The following is a 21,327-nucleotide window of genomic DNA, read 5'->3' on the forward strand; positions in this document are numbered from 1 at the left end:
ACGAAGTGGAGAGGAACCGACCTGGAGACTCTGGGAGGACCGGCAAGGTAAGAGTGCTGCAGGAGAAAGACCTGCAAGAGTCGAGGGGGCCTATGTGCAGGGGGTGCTGGAGGGTAGGATGGGGTTTGAGAAGAATCTTGCGATGTAAACTGGAGGCCCACAAGCCTCGTGGGTGCAGAAGTGGTAAAGGAACTGTAAGGGGGAGACGGAAGGGACAAGGGAGGCCGAAGGGAGACTGATGGAAACAAAGTTCTGTTGAAGTTTTGGAATATTGGGGAAAAAAAATCAACTGGCTTCAAATGCTGTCTTTGACCTTGTGTTTATCTTCAAACTACCTTCAGCCTCTATCAGTCAGTTGCAGGGCACCATCAGGTGGGTGGAGCCAGGACAGCGATGCAGAGAGGAGAGGCAGGAGGCAGGAGGCAGGAGGCAGGAGGCAGGAGGCAGGAGGCAGGAGGCAGGAGGCAGGAGGCAGGAGGCAGGAGGCAGGAGGCAGGAGGCAGGAGGCAGGAGGCAGGAGGCAGGAGGCCTCCGTGGGCTCTGTAGGTCTCTTTCAGCTCTTTCCACTTGATAATGTTCTCAGCAGAAGCATTCTTTGTGGGCAGGTGTGTGTGTGTGTGTGTGTGTGTGTGTGTGTGTGTGTGTGTGGAGTGGATGGAACATGAGAGTGGAAATTGGGGGGACTGTGGTAGACACAAAGGCCAACTGGATCTTTTCTTCCCTTGGAATCCCCCCCACTCGTCCGAGATCTTTTCTTGCTATCCCACGACTAGGCGTTTTGTTTTGCCTTTTCTTTTTCTTTTTCTTTTTTTTTTTAAAGGCATGGCTTATAACTCTCAACATTTAACACATTTCAAAAATGTAGTGTAATCATGTTTGCTGGTTGTGAAGAAACATGTTTGTTGGGATAATTCTTAAAGGACAGCACACAGTTTGAGGAACAGGCTTTTAAAAAAATTAAATAAACTAGCCGGTTTTCCAACAGTCTTGATTCAGACACATTCCCCAATACCTGAGTGTGGATCCCCCTCCTGTCTGTAGCCAGGGAAGTTAGTGATGTCCCCATGGATGCTTCTACTTCTAGCCTATTCTCCTCCCACTTTCTCATAGCTATGTCTCTTATTTGAATATAGCATATATGCAAATATTTTTTTAAAAAAATCAATAGTGCAACAAATGGAACTCATTAAATTTAACATAAACTCTCGTATCGTTCATGAGTTAAGAGTCTTGGGCCACTGTCTTTCTTCTCACGTCTGAGATTTGTGTGTCTGTGTGTGTGGTCACACTTCTTGTGGCAGTTGACTGCACGAGGGTACAGGTGTGCGTAGCACTTGTGGTAGGTTATCTTGTCACAGCTATACTTCTGGGCAAGCTGACGAAGGGATAGTTTGATGGTGCCACTGCTCAGGCGCAGCATGAGGTGCAAGGTGGACTCTTCCTGGATGCCGTAGTCCGACAGGGTGTGACATCCTCCAGAAGTTTGCTGGTGAGGATGGTCCAGTGGGATGCCTCCCTCGTCTTGAATTTTGACCTTGACATTCTCGATGGTGTTACTGGGCTCTATCACAAGAATGATGGGCTTTCCCGTCAGGGTCGTCATGAAGTTCTGCAAGTTGGTGTCCTCTCTGCCTCCTTGAGGAAGAGAAAGACTTTTTAAAATAATAACTTTTTAAAAAATCACTTCAGTGACTTTTCTGCTTGAATAATAACTAACTACCTGCCCAGTATCTTCATGAGTAATTTTGCATCTAGAAGATTTTCTCAGGATATATATTTTAGATTGATGTAGGACAAAAAAAAAAAAATTAAAAAAAAAAACAATTAAAAACCTCACTGCTATCTCTCTCTCTCTCTCTCTCTCTCTCTCTCTCTCTCTCTCTCTCTCTCTCTCTGTGTGTGTGTGTAGCCCAGGCTGGAAAGCCTGGAACTCTGTAGCTCACTCAGCTTGTTGTTTTGAGACAGCATCTCATGTAGCCCAGGCTGGCCTAAAGTGCTAAATCCTACTTCAATCTCCCTGGTTCTGGGATTGCTATGTAGTTCAAACTAGCCTGGAATTCTCTTTCTTCCAGTGTCAGTTCCCTGGTGCTAGGATTGCAGGCATTTTCCACCTGGCTTAGCTTGCCTTCCATTTTTTCTAAATGTCTGGGGAGTGGGGGTGGGGGGGGCAAAATGGCGCAGCAGGAAAAGGTGCTTGCTGCCAAGCCTGCCTGTGGAAATTTGATCCCTGGAACCTACATAGTGAAAACAGAAAAAGTTCTTTTTTGGTTCTTGCTTTTTTCTTCCTTAAAAAAAAAAAAGAAAGGTTGTATTCATTTTGTTTTGTGTGTGCGCGTGTCTGCTTGCACGCATGTGCACCTGCGTGTGTGTGGTCCCTGAGGAGGTCGCAGGAGGAGGTCCCTGCGTGTGTGTGGTCCCTGAGGAGGTCGCAGGAGAGCTTCTGAATTTCTGACCTGGGCTTAGGGATGCTTGCAAGCTGCCGCATGGGTGCTGAAGACGGAACCTGGATCCTCCGCAACAGCAGCACGTGTTCCTAGCTGAAGGCCTCTTTCCACAGCCCTTCCTCTTCTTGTAGATAAATTTTCATGTAGCCCAGGATGGCCCATGTACCTGGGGATGACTTTGAACTGCTGATCCTGTCCCCACTTCTTGAGTGCTAACATTACCAGCTTGTGCCATTGTCCCCAGCTCAAGTGCAGATGTGTATGTGTGTGTGCGTGCGTGCGTGTGTGTGTGTGTGTGTGTGTGTGTGTGTGTGTGTGTGTGTGTGTGTAGGTATAGGTAGGTATGTAGACATATATAGCTATAGACAGAGATGATATCGACATAGATATAGATGATATAGACACAGATGATATGGATTTTAGATATAAACGATATAGTTTACAGATATAGATGGAATAGATTATAGGTATAGAGATAGACAGGTGTAGGTGATATAGACATAGTATAGATGATATAGGTTATAGATATAGATGATATAGAGATAGACAAACAGACATAGACTTAAAGATATAGACATAGTATATATGATATAAAGGTAGACAAAGATGATATAGATTTATGAATGAGACACAGGCCAGTGAAATGAGGGAAATGGGAGGGGAAACTGAGGCAGACATGGAGGAGCTGAGTGGGAGTCTCATAAAGGGAGACAAGTGGACTGGGAAAGAGGAGCTGGAGAGAGGCCGAGAGGGAGATGTGGGAAGCCTTCCCTGTTCTGATTTTTGCTTGTGGTCCTGGAGATGGTATTTGGAGGGAGGTTTCACACCTCTGAAAGCTGTGCTGGTTTCCTGCTGGCAAAACTAAGAAATCAAGCCATTTAGGGCAGTGTGCTGTGACCCTGTGTAGCCCTGGCTGACCTGGAACTGCTCTGTAGACCAGGCTGCCCTCGAGCTCACAGAGATCTGTCTGCCTCTGCCTCCTGAGAGCTGGGCTTAAAGATGTGCACCACCAGTGCCTGGCTCATAGTCCCTCTAACCACCTCCCTTAGACACCCCACAGCATCTTTGTCTTAAATGCTGAGTGATATTTACTCATTTCTTGTTATTTATATATAACAAAATATTATATGTAAATATTTTGATGTCTAAACATTATATTTAATTTAACATGCTTATTTTACTATACATTGTAATTAAATATGAAAAAGTATACACATGATATGCAAACATAACTGCCCATGGTATGCAAATGTATATCTGGATGTGAAAATTCAAGTGTCTGTTTGCATATGACATGCAAGTATACATATGTGCATGTGACAGCCATGTGTGTGCATGCATGGTGGAAAGTTGTAGGTGGGCAGGGATCTCTCTCCCTTGTACTGGCCCAGCCCTGACAGATATTGGTGGGGAAACTTCACACTAGAGTCGGTCCTCTGGTCCTTTGTGATTCTGTCTTGCTACCTTGCTGACAGGTATGAAGAGTACATGCGACTTACATGTAATCCGCACAGCCTACACGTTTACAGGGTGTCACGGTGGGTAATACTTTTATTACCGTAGAGCAGTGAAACCTTCCAGAGCTTTTGACGTTGTCCAGCAGCGAGCTGTGCATTCACGCTCTAGGCGGTTGAAGCGACCCTGTGATGTGCTTCAAGGACCTTTATCATTGGAAAGTGGGTACCCAAGAGGCTTTGATGAGGTGAGCTCTGGCATCTAGCACCTCTAGCTTGGAGCTGTGTGTGCTGTTTCTCAAGATGGACTTGGGATATGTATATGTTTTGCCACAAGAGGAGGCGGCTGCCAGGGCTGCGTGTGCAGCCGCTATCACCTGCTGGTGTGTACAGGAAGTGTTGCCACACTGGCTGCTGCTTTGCCACACATGAGAACTGTTGATCAAATGGCCGGATCTTCTTCTGCATGGTTAGTTTCTATTTCTATTTCTTGTTGCTCTGAAGCAACGGGTGTGTGGATTATTAATTAATCCACATTTACATGGAAAGTTTGGTCCTTCTAAATGTTGAAGATAAAAAAAAAAAAAGCAAACAGCTTTTGTCCAAAATGTTCCTGAGGTCACTCTGACTTCAGCCCTAGGTGGCCCAGGACTGACTGTGTTGGCACATGTTGGTGGCCTGTTGGGCAAGCACTGTTGTTATACCCAGTGCTATACTTTGAACTTTGACCTGAACATGGAAAGAATGTTCTGACTTCATGAACAACTCAGTACTGCCTTGGACTTGGACACTCATGGAGACTTTGGGGACAAATGAGGCAAAAGATTCACAAAACCAGAAAGTTCATGAGTCAAAGAGGCAGTTCGTTAGAGGAATCGTTATATAAACATGTCCTTGGTTTCCAGAACTCTCCAGAACTTTATTGGGAAGGCCTCCATGTTATCCTGTTTGACAGTTCGAGAGCTAGCTTGTCGATGAAGAAAGCCTTTGCTACATTCAGTCTGTAGACCCTGATTGGCAAGCAGCCTTGAGAGGGGTTTTCCTATACCTGGCAGACAGTTCCAGTATTGGGGCGCTGAAGGTAGCTCATGTTGGGTGCTGAGTCCCCATTTTCCTTTGCATAGCATAGACTGGTGCAAATGGGTGTGCTGTAAGGGTTTTGAGATGGGAGTCTCCTGAATTGGCCTGCTGTCTTTGGGAGGACCTCGTGGGGGTAGGGGTGTTATGGTCAGAAGATGTAGTCAAGGGAAGGCAGAGAGAGATTCAACAGAATGTGCCCCGGGCTTTGGAAGTGGAGAGAGAGACTGGAAGTAAGGGAAGAGGAGGAGTCCAAAAGGTAAGGCAAAGGAAAGGACTGTCCCCAGAGCCTGGAGAGAGGACCCGGCTCACCAACTCTATAATGCCAAGGTCCAGAAGATATGTGTATGTCCCCAGAGCCACTCAGACTGAGCAGGAAGACAGTGCAACTTGCATCTGAATGTCCGATGCCCTGGTTCTCTCTTTGGGGCTATCTCAGTCTCCTGTTATATCTCAGTCTCCTGTTAGCTTCCTGCTTTCCTTGCCAGACCTCAAGGACCAGGGAGGGCCCATGGTTTGCTCCTGGGTTGGCCTCTCCAGCCTCTCCCTTGGAGATCTCAGTGTCTTGGTGCTTTCAGGGACCCACGTGAATGGTTCCTGTTGGGGGTCAGTGACCCACGTGAATGGTTCCTGTTGGGGGTCAGTGACCCACGTGAATGGTTTCTGTTGGGGGCTTCTCACACCCTGTCCAAAGCGGAATCCTTTATTCCCCATCCCACCCCACCCCAAATTCTGCCTTGTTCAGCCTTCCACTCTACTCAGTGAAGATCCTTATAGGTGTTTCTAGATGCTTCTGGAAAACATTGCAGAGACTCCTCCCTCTTTTACAACAGCATCTGTCCCTTCAGCAAATGGACTTACCTCACAAATCTCTCCAGAGCCTAGGCCTCTAACCCCATCTCTGTAGCCCCCACCCAGATCTGGCCAGTACCATGCTATGCCTCCACGTCCCATCATGCCCCAGGCAGAGCCTCCGAGCAGCCTTCAGGACTCATGAGAGCTAGTGCCCATCCTCTCTTCTCCATTTGCACTCCATGATTGCCCCACGGTCAGCTCTGCTCTTCCACGTGGTGCCGTGTTTCTCCCAAAGCCCCCAGGCCTGCTGTTCCCTGGAGGATTCTGCCCCTGATTTTCCTTCCACTATGGAAGAGTCTGGTCCTCAGAGTATCAAGACTGGCTCTTTGATCTTCTCAAAGTCCCCTGAAGTAAAGTTGAACCACTCCCCCGAACCCCCGTTCTCTTCTGGGCGGCCTCAGTGCTTCAGAGATGGCTTTTCTCAAGAAGGTGGAATTTTCCAACTTTGCTGGCAGTAGCATCCAGGTGGCATGTGTGCCATCACTATGCTAGGTCAGTGTCTTAGACAGAGGCAGTCCTCAGATGTTTGCTGACTGAAGCAGCCCAGGGATAGAGTGGCACAGTCACTTTGTTTGTTTGTTTGTAGAAACTTGGTCTGTAGTCCAGGCTGGCCTTGAACACCTATCCTTCTGACCAGGTCTGCCCGATGCTGGGATCACAGGTGTATATCGAGGCAGCCATCTGCAATCGTTCAGCTTGGTTCTGAGTAGCTTTCCCCACCCCTTCAGTATGAGGGATCAAGTCTAGGACCTGTAATGTGGTTGGTTAAGTGCTCTACCAGTGAACCAATCCAGTGCCTTTTCCTGGTTCAGATGGAGGCTTTGTATTTATGAGAGCTGTGTGGTGGTCTGGCTTATCTGCACTCATAGTCACGTGTATCATACTAGTTGAGTGTAATATGCATATTAAAATGTTAACTGCCAGACTTGTAAAAGTTCTAAGACTGTAATCAAACTGTGAAATCCAGTTCTCAGGGAGAAGCTGCCAGAAAGTCCTGGCCAACTTCTCTTGCTGAAAACACCCTTTGCTTTTTTTTTTTTTTTAAAGACTTTTTAACTGTTGATGGGTGTTTTGCCTGCATGTGTGTCTGTGAACCATGTGTGTGTCTGCTCATGAGTGCCAGAAGAGGGCGCAGGATCCCATGAAAGAGGAGTTACAGACAGCCGTGGGAAGTCATGGGTGCTGGAAATCGAACCCAGGTCCTCTAAAAGGACAGCCAGTGCTCTTAACCAATTGAGCCATCCCCACAGTCCCCTGAAAACACTCTTGGCTTTTTATGGACATAAGCTCTAAAGCAGAGGAGAATCCCAAGGCCAAGCCTGGAATGGTGGGGAAGAGAATTCACCTCTTGTGCAGGACACATTCAGGGATAAAGGGTTGAGGGACAATGCTCTCTCTGACAGCAAATAGCTTTCTGTCCGGCTTGCTCTTATGAGAGCTTGCCAGGAAGCTGGGAAGAAAAGAAAGAACGAGCGGACAGCAGCCAGGAAACTGGAAGAGCAGGAGGAAGGGAAGAGGCTTTGGAACCTGGCTCTGCGCTGCTGAGCTTGGCCACAGCTCTCAAGGAGAGGGAGAGAGGTGGCTTACTTCAGCTGGCCTCAGTGTGATTGCCCCAGATTAGGAAACCGCCCTGAGGACATCCTGGCGGGTAGGAGGGGGACGATGATCGATGATTGGTCCCTGAGAGCTGTACACTATGCGTTACAGAGGAGGTGGGCTTGGGGATGTGGCTCATTTGGTAAAGCAACTTTACTTAGCTTGCACAGACCCCTGGCTCCCATTGCTAGCTAGCACTGTGTAAGCTAGATGTGGTAGGCAGTACACAGCTCTGATCCCAGCACTCAGGAGGTGGAGACAGGAGGGTCTGAAGTTCAAGGTCATTTCCTGGTACCTAGTGAGCTCCAGGCCAGCCTGGGCTACTTGAGGCCCTGTCTCAAGAAGAGAAAGAGAAAGAAAAGGAAAAAGAAAAAGAAAAAGAAAAAGAAAAAGAAAAAGAAAAAGAAAAAGAAAAAGAAAAAGAAAAAGAGGAGGAGCATGTCATAGGTTGTTTCTCTCTGCACCTTAGTCTGTGTCTGTGTCTGTGTCTGTGTCTGTGTCTGTATGTGTGTCTGTGTCTGTGTCTGTGTCTGTGTCTGTGTCTGTGTCTGTGTCTGTGTCTGTGTCTGTGTCTGTCTCTGTGTCTGTGTCTGTCTCTGTGTCTGTGTCTGTCTCTGTCTCTGTCTCTGTCTCTGTGTCTGTGTCTGTGTCTGTCTCTATGTCTGTGTCTGTGTCTCTGTCTCTGTCTGTGTCTGTGTCTCTGTCTATGTCTCTGTCTCTCTCTCTCTCTGTGTCTCTGTCTGTGTCTGTCTCTCTGTGTCTGTGTCTGTCTGTCTGTCTGTCTGTCTGTCTGTCTGTCTCTGTGTGTGTGTGTGTGTGTGTGTGTGTGTGTGTGTGTGTGTGTGTGTAGACAGACACAGATGAGGAGGGAGAGGTCAGGCTAAGGAGTGGCAGGCAGCTCCGCACAGACAGCTGACCCACTGCATTGGTTGCCTTTCGATATAGTGGCCCTCTGCTGACACACTGGCTTGGGAGCGTGCTGTGAGGTCTCTGTGTGTACACACGCCCTTTGTGTGCGAGTCATATGCAGAAGGTTCCCCCAAACTGTACCTCAGGCTGCACCAAACAATCGTCCTCTCCCCCTCCACTCCAGTGAAGGACACAAGGACCTGAGCCTCTGGGGACCTGGCTGGGTCTGGTCTGGGTCTGGGGAGGAACGCTGGCTGTTTCCACATGCTCACAAGGGAGGCCTGCACCTGTCTTATCAGAACCTGAGGGCCTGGGGCACCAGTACTATAACCCTGGCACACACTGGTACTGCCCGAGATGGCGCTGATTTTAATCCTCAGGATTCTTGCTCCAAAGTCCTCTCATTCCATGTCACTGGGGCCCCGGTTTCTGTAAGGGGGACTGACATTGTCTGACGCATCTTTTAGAGGCTCAAGCCCAGGATGTCTGTAGAGAAGCCCACTCACATGGTAGAGAAGCCCTGGACCCCTCTGGTCTGATCTCCTTCTTATGGTAGCACAGGGGTCTCCCCCAGTGTTCAGTTGCTTGGTTAGAGTGACCCCACAAGAAGCTTGTGTGGTGGATAAGTGATGTATTTCTAAATCTAAGATAAAGGTTTCAAAGTAGCTTCCACGGAGGGACCAGGCAAGTCACTGCCTTTGGATGGAGGGTGTCAGGGTCTTGCTCACAGTAACACTTCTCTTTGGGTCCAATAGACTGCAGCGGCAGAGGGGTTCTTCAGGTGTTTATGGGTGCACGAGTCAAGTCGCCCCAGTTTAAAACTGGCAACAAGTTGAAAGATCATCAAGTTTTCTTGCCAACCAAGTAAAAGAGATGGATGTGTGGAGCAGATCTGGTGTGGGCCAGCGGGTGACCTATGTACCTGTCCACTGACCCTCAATTTTTTTCCTTTTAGGCCCCAGAACAAGAAGAGCTGGAGGAAGCTGGGTGGTGACACTTGGAATCACTTTAGTCATTCATTAAATTGTTGCTGTTCTCAAGTTCGAGTGAGTTCTAGAAACCTTAATGATTAACACTGCCCAGTGCCCTGCAGCTCAGGATGCTGGAGACTACTTCCTTGGTTTCCCCCCTGGGGATATGGGATGGGCAGAGTGTGGTCAAGGTCTGGAGGGTGGGTAGCATAGGGCAGGCATTGTCTGGACTCAGTGCTGGTTCAGTGTGGAGTGTGGTCTCACCTAGCTCTCTCCAGGCCAGTCCTCTGGAAGGATCTGTTGGCCCTTGTGACTTCTACCCTCCATGATCATGACGTGGGATACCCAGGTCACTGTCCCACTAACACCCACTCCCAGCAAAGCACATTTTGGGGACAGGAACAGCAACACAGTCTCTAGCAATTTCAGTTCCATGTACTAGGTGGTGGGTTGTGCTGTTCTTAGGTGTGTGCGTGTGTGTGTGTGTGTGTGTGTGCGTGTGTGTGTGTGTAGGACAGGTCACAACCCTGATGTCCTCAGGAACACTCTACATGTAAGACTCTCACTGGCTGGGGGTTAGTGTAGGCTAGGGAAATCACAGAGCCCAAGGACCTACTTGTCTTCACTGAGCTGAGGTGACAATGATGCCACAGGGCCTGATTTTTTAGATGTGGCTGTGGTTTGAACTTGGGTTTTCCTGATGTGTGGCAATCATTGTATTGATTAAGACATCTCTCTCTCCAGCCTCCCACAAGAACTATTCTATCATAATTCCCTAACACAGCTGATTGTAGCTGTCCTTCTCCAATACTCGAAGATAGACATTGGTATGTAGGTGAGTACAGACACACATGCACACTCACACAAACACACACCCACACAAACATACACACATACTCTCACATACCCCCCCACAGTCACACACATACACACATACTCTCACATACCCACACTCACACACACAGTTCACACACACATAAATACACACTCACACACACATTCACACATTCATATTCACACACACACACACACACAAGGGTGGGGAGAAGAGAACTTTCTGGATAACCGCATCTCTCTTTTGTGAACCAACCTCTAAATCTCCTTTTAAGGACCCTCCCATGTCCGTCTGGACCCTGAGGGTGCTGCATACCCACCCCTGCCTCCTTCCCATCCCCAGAGCCCGTGGGAGGGTGGAGAAGACACAGGCCTGGCTCCTGCGTGCTGGTCATGGCCCTTAGGAAAGGCCTTGGGTTTGGCAGGAGAACACTGGAGGAACGAAAGCCAGGTGTAGAGACTTCTTTGGGAAGAAGAGGTGGCTCAGTGGTTAGGGGTATGCACTTTCCTCCCATAGATCCTAGTGTTTGGTTCAGGGTGGAAGCTGAGAAAACTCACGTCAGATATGAAAGCTTAAAAATGAAAGCTTTATTTTCTGACCGCTCAGGATGGAGGCCAGTTCGGGCTCTGAACCACATCCCCAGAGAGAGAGTGTATAACATCTCTAAGGAATGAGAACACAAAGCAAGCTGTGGGGAGCTGCAGTGTTATCCGGTTGTATTTTGACATTGTGGGTTAAGCAAGGGAAAACCTGTTGGAGACTGGGCTGTGCCCAGGGCACCTGGCTTCAGGGTACTTAATTCATTCTCCTAGACATTAGTTCCGGAGCTCCGAGTGAGAAGGGGGCAAAGGAGCGGGTCAGCCGCATGTAGCTAATTAGAGCATAACAGGCAATGATTGTATATTTTTTTTACAACATATGCACCTTGGTTTAGATAATAGCAGTTTCTATATTCTTAACCAGTTAACAGACAAGTAAGAAGACACTCGGAGAAGCGAGGTAGGTGTTCGTTCCTAGGCCTGGGAACGTGAAAGTGTTTGATCCTGCTGGCAAGATGGAGAAGTTGTCCCTGAGATGCCCGGACTCAGACAACTGTTTACAGCAGGAGCTGTTCAGCTGTAGGGGGGTCCCCAGGTCCCCTAGAGCCTGGGACCTTGGGTGTCATTTCTCCCTGTGGTTAGATGGAGACTTAGTACTTATGGTGGTATTTAGAATTCTTTTGCTTGTTCCCAGCGCTAGGGTAAGTATTGGATCCTCATAACCTGTACCTAACTCCCGCACCAGGGGACCCAATGTCCTCTTCTGGACTCTGAGCACCTGTACTCATGTGTGTACACTCCCACACAGACACTCTTAAAAAAAAAAAACTTGGAGGGAAACTTTGCTGCCAGCCTAGGTGGCGCAGTGAGTTCAAAGCCCGCTGGCCTTCATTGTTGGACACGGCCAAGGCTGGTGTGAAGGAAACCATTCTTTGCATGTTGACTTGTGAGAAGGCCAGAGGTCAAACCCCCTTTCCCATGGTGTGTCCTTTTGTGCTGGTTCCCACCTGTAACCCAGCGCTGTCCTGAAGCTTGTGGGTCTTGTTCTTCCTCTTGCCACTGCAGTCCTCTGACCCTTTTCCTTGTCAGAGATGTCACTCGTGGGCTCATTTCTGGATCCGACGTTCCCTCAGGAAGGACACCTGATCGCCCATGCCTTCCCAAGCAGGACCCTACCATATCTGTGCTGTGAGCTTCTTTGTCCTAACCCCCAAGCTCCCAGCTTTAAAAGGTGTCTGACTGACCTTCATCGGTGGAATCAAGAAGTTCAAATGCCAAGGATGCCAGACAGCATGCCGCAACCACGGAGCAACACACTTGAAGTCTAGCTTCCTAACGCAAGTCTTCCCGCAACTAGCTGGAACACTTTATGACACTGCCTGTTCCAGAAGTTCTGTGGGGCAGACATGAAGGTAGAGGACTCTGGCCTCCATTGCTGATGTACTCCCACATACCTTTGATATTCTCTAGAACCTCCTATCAGGTCTGCTTTCTCCTGAGGAACATACTCTGGCTTCTTGCCAGCAATCTGTCTCGATGCTATGGACTAAACTGCCCGCTAGCAATTAGTCTGGACTTTAGTTGTTTTTGAAAGATGAATTGAGATGTAATTTTCTAATTAACAGTGGTTGTCAAATAAAGGGGGACAAAGTCTCTGTCTGGGCCTCGACAAGGCCACGGCCACGGCGTGGCAGGCTGGAGCCTCTCGAGGACAAATGCGAGGAACCAGTGGCTCAGGAAGCAATTAGCTTGTGGCTTCTGTTGCTGATGGGGGAACCATGCAGAGCAGAGAGGGCCTGCTGGGGAGTGGAGCTCAGATGGGGCTAGCTATGGTGGTTGAGCTAGCAGAACGGATGCAGGGACACGCTCCAAGGACCCCCCGTCCACCTCCCCCGTGCACGCTCACACTGCCATCGTACTGTGTGATGGAACACTTCTGGGTTTGCATTGTTGGTGCCTGGGTTAAAGATGTAATAGCTACCAATGTCTGTTCTAGATAATAACCCTTGAAGGCACGGGGATGGGAGGTATTTGTCATGGGGCTTACAGGCACAGGGGGACGTGTTTTCAGAATGGTTACTCCCCGCAAAGCTGTCTTATCTCAAGCCTGGTGATATTTCTAAGGCGTCATTTGTATTATTGTTTGTGTGACTCCTGGCTCCTTTTCCCTCTCCCTGCACGGGTGACTGAACCTAGCTGCTCACATAAGACAGACAAGCCTTTCCCACCAAGCTGCTTCCTAACTCTCTTTTAACTTTTGTTTTGAAATAGGAGGTCACCGGCCGTGAACTCATGGCTCCTCTGCCTCAGCTTCCCAGGTAGCCTGGGTGACAGGCCTGTGCCACCGGGCCTGGCTATGACTCTGCTTCCGCTTTCTCAATGGTCCCCTTTGCTCATGTGTTGATGACACAGGGCAACCAATGTCACAGAGGACCTGGGGGAGGGGGACGTCTCAGTTTTGACTCTTGGCTCAGGGTCTGGCTGGCACCTCGGGCCTCCAGATGTCTGCTTCTTTCAGATCTCTGTAGGGACCTGACCAGACACAGAGGGCACGGGGGCATCCAGAAAGGGCCAGTTTCTTACTTGACAAAAAAAAAAAAAAAAAAAGCACCAAGTCTCTAAGGAGATAGATGCCAATCTGCCACCCAAGACACACTGCCTCTTGCAGTTATTGCTAAAGATTCTTTCAAAACAATCCCACAATGGCTGGGTGGTGAGATCTAATCTGGAAGGCTTGTCTCAACTCCACTACAACCTTAAACTGGGGTCCATTCCCCCCACCCCACCCCAACCCCCCGAAGATAGGATTTTTGTCTAGCTCTGGCTGTCCTAGAACTTGCTCTGTAGACCAGACTGGCCTCAAACTCAGAGATCCACCTGTCTCTGCTCCTCCCATCCCCTGAGGACTGGGACTTAAGGCGTGTGCCACCACCCACCACCACCTAGGCTGTATCTCTTGGTTCTTGTCCCCTTGAAGGAAAGAATTCAGTCAAGAGAACTACCTGGATTAAACAGAAGTTTACTTCGTAAAGCTAAAGAACATGAATATAGAGAGATTGGAGTGTGCTTCCCTGAGGCACAGAGTAGCCCAGTGAGTTATTAAGCAGTAATTAAGCAACAAGTTATTACATTGTGAATTGCAAAGATTTTAGGAGTATTTCTGAGGTAGTAGCATCTTCTGGGGGTGAAGTATCGATTATAACTGGCAGATTCCTCCATGTTACTGTCCTTAAGTTTTTCCTTCGCCAGAGTCAACCTACACTCTTTATTCCACTTGATAATTTGACTCTTTTCTGGGGAGATATGAACATTTAAATATACCTTCACTCCAGATAGAGGATCTAGATAAGTCAAAGAAAAGATTCCATTCATGTCCAGCTCACTGAGCCAATGAGTTAATCAGGGTGACTTATGGAATGTGGGTGAGGGGTGATTTATGGAATTATTGATACCTCAAAGACACTCGTGTAAGCCGCAAGCCTGGAGCTCTCTGACAGGGGAGCTTTTCTCCACTGCAGTCTTTACTCTTATATAATTCTGGGAAGGGAGGGGCCTTGTGGACCTTGTAAGTTTCTGGGCTGTCTTGAGACTTGTGAGTTGTTTACTGCAGGTTCTTAAAGGTCCCCCCTCCAGGATGGAAATCTTTCAACTTGGAGAATATTGCTACATATCAGCATCCAGCCCTCTCTTCAGCCCTGTCTCTAGTATTTTCTCTTCCTTTGTATATTTGACATTTGTGTGTATGTGTGTGTGTGATGCTTCTGTGAACATGAGTGCATACATACATGTGTACACCTACAGGGCAAGAGCTATGGCACACATGTAAAGGCTTGGAGAGTTGGTTCCCTCCTTCCACCACATGGGTTCTTGGGATGGAACTAGGTTATCAGGCTTGATCTCAAGTGCCTTTACCTGATGGGCCATCTCACTGACTCCTAGTGTCTCTCTTAAGAGTGCCACAGAGCGGAAGACAGTCTTCTGGTCATGTGTGATCTATAGCAGGGTACTGCTTGGACATACTGTGATACAACGTCTAATGGAGTCAGAACCTTGGCGGGCAGGGTGAGTGAGTCCCTCTGGACCTCAGTTTCCTGTGCAGATGAAAGTGATGACATCCTTTGAAGTGGTACCAGGTGGGGACTGCGACCTAGTCCTGCTCTTTTTTTTTATTCCCTCAGTGACAACTTGATCCGAAGCTCAGAGGCACCTCTCAGAGTTTGCCCAAGAGCGTTTGAAGGACAGCTCTTTCCTGCACGTGTATGTCTAGACTCAGGGTTTCGCTCCAGCAGCTCGGTGGCTATATCTGTCTGTGTTATTGTCCAATTTGAAATGTTGAGTTCTTCACCAACAGAGTTCAGTGGCCTGGAAAGCTTTTCATCACGACAGACTGTTCGTTTCATTTCCTTATCATTTGGACTGACGTCTGAGAAGGCTTAGCTGGCTGTATAAGAAGGTTAAGTGACTTTCCCAATAAAAAACAAGGGCAGGGGGGTTTGATTACTTTTAAAGCCGATAAGAACAGGGCTAGCAAAACTGTCCCAGGAGATGGGAAGTTGACAGGATAGGACAGTTCGGAACTCTCTCTTCAGGGTCAGTATTGATCATGCCCTGCACGATCCTCACTGAGAATTTGCAGCTCTAATCCAGGCCCCATTTGATGCACTTGAAAACATCCCGTGCTTTTTTTTAAAGCACTTTCAGCGGGCACCAGAAATCTTGTTGACAACATTAATTTGCTTAGCAAAGCCTTTCTTGAAGCTCTGAAAGGATAAACTTTAACCTGCCCTCTATCAGGCTGACTATACATTAGAGGCCTCCAGAGTTGATGGGGTTTGCTGGACGTACATCCACCAGGTCTTGTTAATAGAGACACAGGCACAACTGGATAGCAGGCTGTCGGTAAGGGGCACAGACACAAGGAGCCCCAGAACCCACCAGAAAACCAGGGAATGTCAGGATGCACCTAAGATCCTAGCAAGGAGGAGGTAGGCGCAGGAGAATCTCTGAGGCCCACTGGCCAGCCAGCCTGGCTATACTGGCAAGCTGAGGGTTCAGTGAGAGTCAAAAAAAAAATAATAACTGAAAAAGGTCAAGGGTGACTGAGGAAGATACTTAAGCTAACTTCTGGACTCCACATGCACTCACACAGATGTATACACAGACAGACGAATGGGAAAACACTGTAAAAGCCGTAAGCTGCTGACAAGAGGGGCGGTCGAATGTGACATGTTTATGTTTGTTGGTTCTTTCTTTCTTTCTCTTCAAGACAAGGTTTCTCTTATTAGTCCTAGATGATTTGCTCTGTAGACCAGGCTGTCCTCAAATTCAGAGATCTTCCTGCCTCTGCCTCCCCAGTGCTGGGACCACCCAGCTAGGACATGGGTTCTATAGGTGCCTCATGTTATTGACTTAGGCACATTGGGTTTTAAATTTTTATTTATTATTTATTGTGTAGCGTGTGTGTGTGCGCACACGTGCGCATGTGTACACACACACAAGTGTGTGTGCACAACACACATACGTACCATGCCTTATGTGTGGAAGTCAAAGGATAACTTCTTGGAATCTATTCCCTCCGTCCACTCCGTGGATCTTAAGCTGAAACTCTTGGCTGGGTAGCAAAGACCCTTTTCCACAGGGCCATTTCTCTGGCCAGACATCTGATTTTAATTGCCTTGTTTGCCTGTGGGCTTTCTACTGACCAACCAATGATTTTTAAAGGAATTTTTGGTCATTGTCACCTACATGAGCTCGTGCAGATGAGGCAGTGACAGATCTGTACCTGGTTTTGCTTCTGACAAGAAGGGTCCATTTCTCGGATGCTTGGCTCCATTTTTCTTGAGTAATCCTCCATTTTCTCACCTATCAGAACTGTGGAGACTGAATTTTGGGAGCTTGAGGGAACCAAAGAAAAACTGTAGATATACTTCATGTGGAAACTGAACTGCAGGCTCTCTCCTATCTGAGCGTGAAGTGATGGATCGGTTAATCAGAAATCTGAAGGCTCGAGACGGGGTGCAGGAAAGGAGACATCGAGAAAATTGGAAATGTCGTCAGGACATTTGGCATGATAGGTTGCCACTGAGATAGTGTCAGGGTTTAGGCAGGACATCAGCTTCTAAGGAAGATGGATTGCTCAACAAAGTTTGATTTTGACTGAGTCCATTGCAGGGCTTTTACTCAGGCAAGAGAGATTAGGGCAAACATGAACTGGCAGCAGCTACCAGCTGAGTGGTATCCACCAAGCAATGTTAAAAGGGAAGGGCAGGCAAGACTATTATACCAACACCCAAATGGAGACAACCCAAGTGCTTATTAACTAACGAGCAGGAAAGGCTCAGTGTAGCCTCATGGTGGAATATCTTTCAGCCGTGAAAAACTCGTGAGATGTGTTGCAGTGTAAATGAACCGAATGGGAAGATGCCAGTCACAAAAGCCCACAGAGCAATCGTATGATTCCACATAAGTGAACCCTCATAAAGGGCAAGTGTATGAGCGTGGAGAGGGCTGGTGCTTGCCGAGGGCCTGCAGGGGGTACTGATGTGTGTGGAGGGGAGTGTGCTGTTAGGGGAGAGATGGTGAGGTGTGCTGAAGGGGCCAGGGAGGTGTCTGCACACGTCTGTGACTGCAGTAGAAGTCGCTGAACTGGACATCTTAGGTGAAGTCAAGCAACCATCAATGGGATCTGAAGAGAGAAGCCGCGACCAGTAGGGGAGACAGAATTGAAGAGGGTGCTGGCAAGAGGTTCTCTGATCACAAGCTGGGAAACTGAATGTCTATATATGTGTGTGTGTATGTATTATATTATGCTTGTGTTTGTATGTGGGTATCTGCATCTGCACATGGTATGCCTTAAGAAGAGGGCATGAGGTTCTCCTGGAGCTGGAGCCGGAGCTGCAGACAATTGTGTTTCCCGATGTGGGTGCTGGGAACTCAGCTCCTCTGCAAGAGCAGTATGTGCCCTTACCCCCTTGAGCCATCTCTTCAACCCCAGGCAAAGCACCCTTAACTCCTGAGTTCTCATTCCTAAGGCTCTGCCCAGGGACTGTGGCTACCGGGTGTCCCGGTCTTATTTGAGTACTTCATATTTGTTCTTATGACTAGTTGATTGGTGGGGAGTGTGACCATGAGGGTAGCTAACTGGCCTGACCTTGCCTGTCTCAGTCACCATGTGTGTGCGCTGCAAAGCCTTTCTTTGATCTGCATTCTTCTCTGAACTTCAGACTAATCAGGTAACATGGGTGCTGGGAAGGACTTGGGGTCTGGAGCCTAAAGATTGTGCTCCAGCCTTGGCCAAATCTGTTTTCTTCTGTAAATATTAATGTCTGGCAAGAGATCTTATGCCCTCGACCTCAAGATTCTCTTTCCCATTTCCCTTCTCAGCATCTTCAGAGATAGCCCCACGCCAGCTACGACAGAGAGAACTTCATACTTAACTTTCAGATATTTTCGACACGGCACACCTAGGCCAGTGAGATGACTCAGACTGTAAAGGCTCCGCTGCCAATCCTCAAGACCCAAGTTCAATCCCCGGGACCCATGCCCTCCCATGTGGAGAGAGAGGGAGAGTGCTATAATTTGTTCTTTGACCTCCACGCATACTCATCCCTCTCTCCAGTAAATAAATTAAAATAATTTTAAAATAAAAAAAAATGTAGAAGTTGCCTCTGACTTCTCTTAGGATTGTTAACTTAAAAATGCCCAGGAGCTCCATGCCTGGTTGTCCCGGGCTGGACATTAGCCTCATTTCTGTGATCTGTCACTGGAGTCATGTAGTGAAGTCCAGGTTGCAGAAAGGAGTGTCCTGACTTGTCTTGGTCCAAGATCTGCCCGTGGGACCAATGTATCACTCTCCTGTCCTTCTTGAGTCCTGTTTACCACATTCTTGTTTTGATCCCAAGAGACCTGGGAACACAGAGCACAGCACTTCATTTGTTTGAACCAATTGCCTGGGTGGAAGACCAGGAGGCCACTGGCTCAGAGCCATAGATAAGCCTGTCTCTTCTCGATACGGTGGCATGGCTTTGAACAGACAGTGACTTCTGAAAGTTGAGGGCTGAGGAGGCTGTGAGGAGGAGGGGAGGTAGAAGAGGAGTTTGTTACAGCAAGAAAGGTTAAGGTCTGACTCACCAGCTCTGGGTGGGAAACTAAGTAATAAAATAAGTGTGTAATTGTGGGCTGCCAGGCAGACAGTGGGCTAATACCAGAGTGACAGCTGAATGCTGTGGAGAGACTGAGCCACAGGGACGAGTGGGCGAGAGGGAAAAATAAAGAAAGAAAGAATAAAAGCCAACACAGAGGGGGAGCGCCCGGATTCCTGTCACTTCGTCTTAGGAAGAATTAAGCAGCCAGACAAATTGCCAGTGTACTTTGTTTGGGAAACACGATCAGACAGACAGTCTGGGAGCAGAGCTCTGGGGAGGGGGCTCGTCCCTGGAGGGTCCTGAGAGTGGCTTGGGAATAGTGGGGACTTGGTAAGGTTTGCAGGTGTTGCTGGTGCTCAGGGAGACGGCACTTGGAGGCGTACCTGTGTCTCCCTGATGCCCCGTGCTCAGAGAAAGTTAGAATGTGCTACCAAGAGACCTCGGGATCAGGTTGGGGAAACTGAGGCAAGCTGCTTGTTCCATGCCAGACACGTGGTATGATCCTTGCTTCTTTCTGATCTTCGGTCTCCTCCCAAGCTGCTGTGGCGATTCATACACCCAGCCCTGTGTTACAGTTCCAGGGAGGGGTTTCATGGCACCTGCATGTAGAAAGCAGAACACGGTGTCTTGGAGATCCCGTGACTTTCTTTCCTCTCCTTTAGAAGGCTCCTACTGCCCAAGTGAAACCTGTGTTTCCGTGAGTTGAAAGAATGGAGGGAGCCCAGATGCTGGCGAAGGCTCAATTCAGATGAATTGAGTTCAAGTTCACATGGCAGCTGGCTTATATAAGGTCATGGAGAGAGAGAGAGAGAGAGAGAGAGAGAGAGAGAGAGAGAGAGAGAGAGAGAGAGAGAGAGAGAGAGAGAGAGAGACCTTGAAGAAGGTCTCTGTGCCCGAGACCTGCTATGGATCCTGTGCCCTTCATAGGACCTCCTTAGCCACAGCAATGTTCTTAGTGAGGTGTGGACATTTTTCTTCTGGAAGGTTCTGGACATGTCTCAAAGGTTCTGAGCAAATGGAAAAAGAGATGTTGCTTCCTTTGAAATGGACAATCGGAGAGGGGCTGACATAGTGGAAGGTGGTCTCTAACCTTCCTGGAGAGCAGAATTGAAGTCTTTTGTCCTTCTGACCAGCTAGAAACAAGGGCTTGGAGGGCAAGCAGGCCCAGCATCCTCTGGGTAAGTTCCCGATGAAAGAAACACCTGGCGAAACAAAGGTTTCTAGCATGCAGTCCAGGCCTTGCTAATGTTTCATGAAGACAAAAGAAGGTATAATTTGTTTCCAGAGAGTAATTTTATTATCTCTTAATGCAAAAAAGGTAAGATAAATTCCCTATTATTTTATAATAACCATATCAATTTTATAATACCACACTGGTAATAACCACTTCAGAGCAAGTGATGAACGTATAATTGCCTTTCTTACGTATTAGCATATTGTAATTTACCACCACAATTGTGGTGGCTTTTTTTTTTCCTTCCTTCATTTTGGTACTTTCAATATTGAAAAACTTTTTCTAAAGTGGCTTGTTCAGGCTTTCATTGTTGAGTGCAGCCATAAGCCCCTGTTTCTGCCGTCATCACTTCTCTTTTCAGATGGTAAATTGCCCTGAAAGGTTTAATGAATAAATGAATAAATTAATTAATAATGACCAGAGAAGGTGTTCAGCTGGTACCTGGTGAATGGTGACAGAGAAACTTTTATGGAAGATGTGCTTACCCAGCCCCCACCCTAACACACACTCCCCTGCTCCTAAAGCGCTCTTCTGGCATGGTTGGCCCGTGAGTGGGACAAGAAGGAAATTATTACTTAATCTCAAACACAGAAATGAATCGTAAGGTGAGCTGCACAGCGGCCTCATGTTCAGTGTTGGAGGTGACCAGTGGTGGAGTTGGGGTGATGTTACATAGCAGGGTGAAGCCAAATGGACACAGGATGCCCATCCTGTGGGCAGCTGTCCCAGCAACCCCAAAAGGTCCAGAAATTTCAGGAGGCCCTATGATGCTGGTGACAGCTTTTTAAAGGCCAGTCCACTCTCTGCAGGGGTCAGAACATCCTTGACCTTTGCCCTCTAAAGACCTACAGTAGCTCCTCTGTTTCCATAACAACCCCCAGACTCATGGGCATGGTATGCTTGTGTGTGTGGGGGATAGCAATCATTTAAGCTAGTGCTGCTAGTAAATAAGCAAGAAGAAGCTAGTGTCAGGGCTGGGGAGATGGTTCAGTAGATAAAGGCACTTGCCACCAAGTCTGACAACCTGAGATTGATCCCTGGGACCCACATAGTAGAAGAGAACTGGCTCTCAAGTTGTCCTCTGACTCCCACAACAACATGTACATAAACACACACACACACACACACACACACACACACACACACACACACACATGAATGCAGTATGTTGGAGGGGCTGGGAAAGGCAGAAAAGGCAGTGCTCCACCATGAAGAAACCAGGAAGGGTATTCCAGGCAGAAGGCAGGGCAGGTACAAAGGCCCTGAGTG

General features: G+C 48.1%; 1 protein-coding gene and 1 long non-coding RNA gene across 2 annotated transcripts in view; both read left to right on the forward strand.

Annotated features, from left to right (window-relative positions):
* The window catches only part of Gm40011 (predicted gene, 40011), a 55,421-nt gene extending 37,157 nt beyond the window's left edge, over positions 1 to 18,264 (forward strand). Inside the window, exon 6 of the mRNA XM_011239899.1 lies at positions 18,064 to 18,264. Coding sequence (XP_011238201.1) covers positions 18,064 to 18,160 — 97 coding nt within the window. The 3' untranslated portion in view covers positions 18,161 to 18,264. The remainder of the gene's footprint in view (positions 1 to 18,063) is intronic.
* On the forward strand, positions 4,813 to 13,268 carry Ctcflos (CCCTC-binding factor (zinc finger protein)-like, opposite strand). The gene is made up of 3 exons (NR_040321.1): positions 4,813 to 4,979; positions 9,291 to 9,381; positions 10,051 to 13,268. It is a non-coding gene; the product is annotated as a CCCTC-binding factor (zinc finger protein)-like, opposite strand (long non-coding RNA).
* Positions 18,265 to 21,327: the final 3,063 nt, after the last annotated feature.

This window comes from Mus musculus, chromosome 2, assembly GCF_000001635.26.
Source record: "Mus musculus strain C57BL/6J chromosome 2, GRCm38.p6 C57BL/6J".
Taxonomy (NCBI): domain Eukaryota; kingdom Metazoa; phylum Chordata; class Mammalia; order Rodentia; family Muridae; genus Mus; species Mus musculus.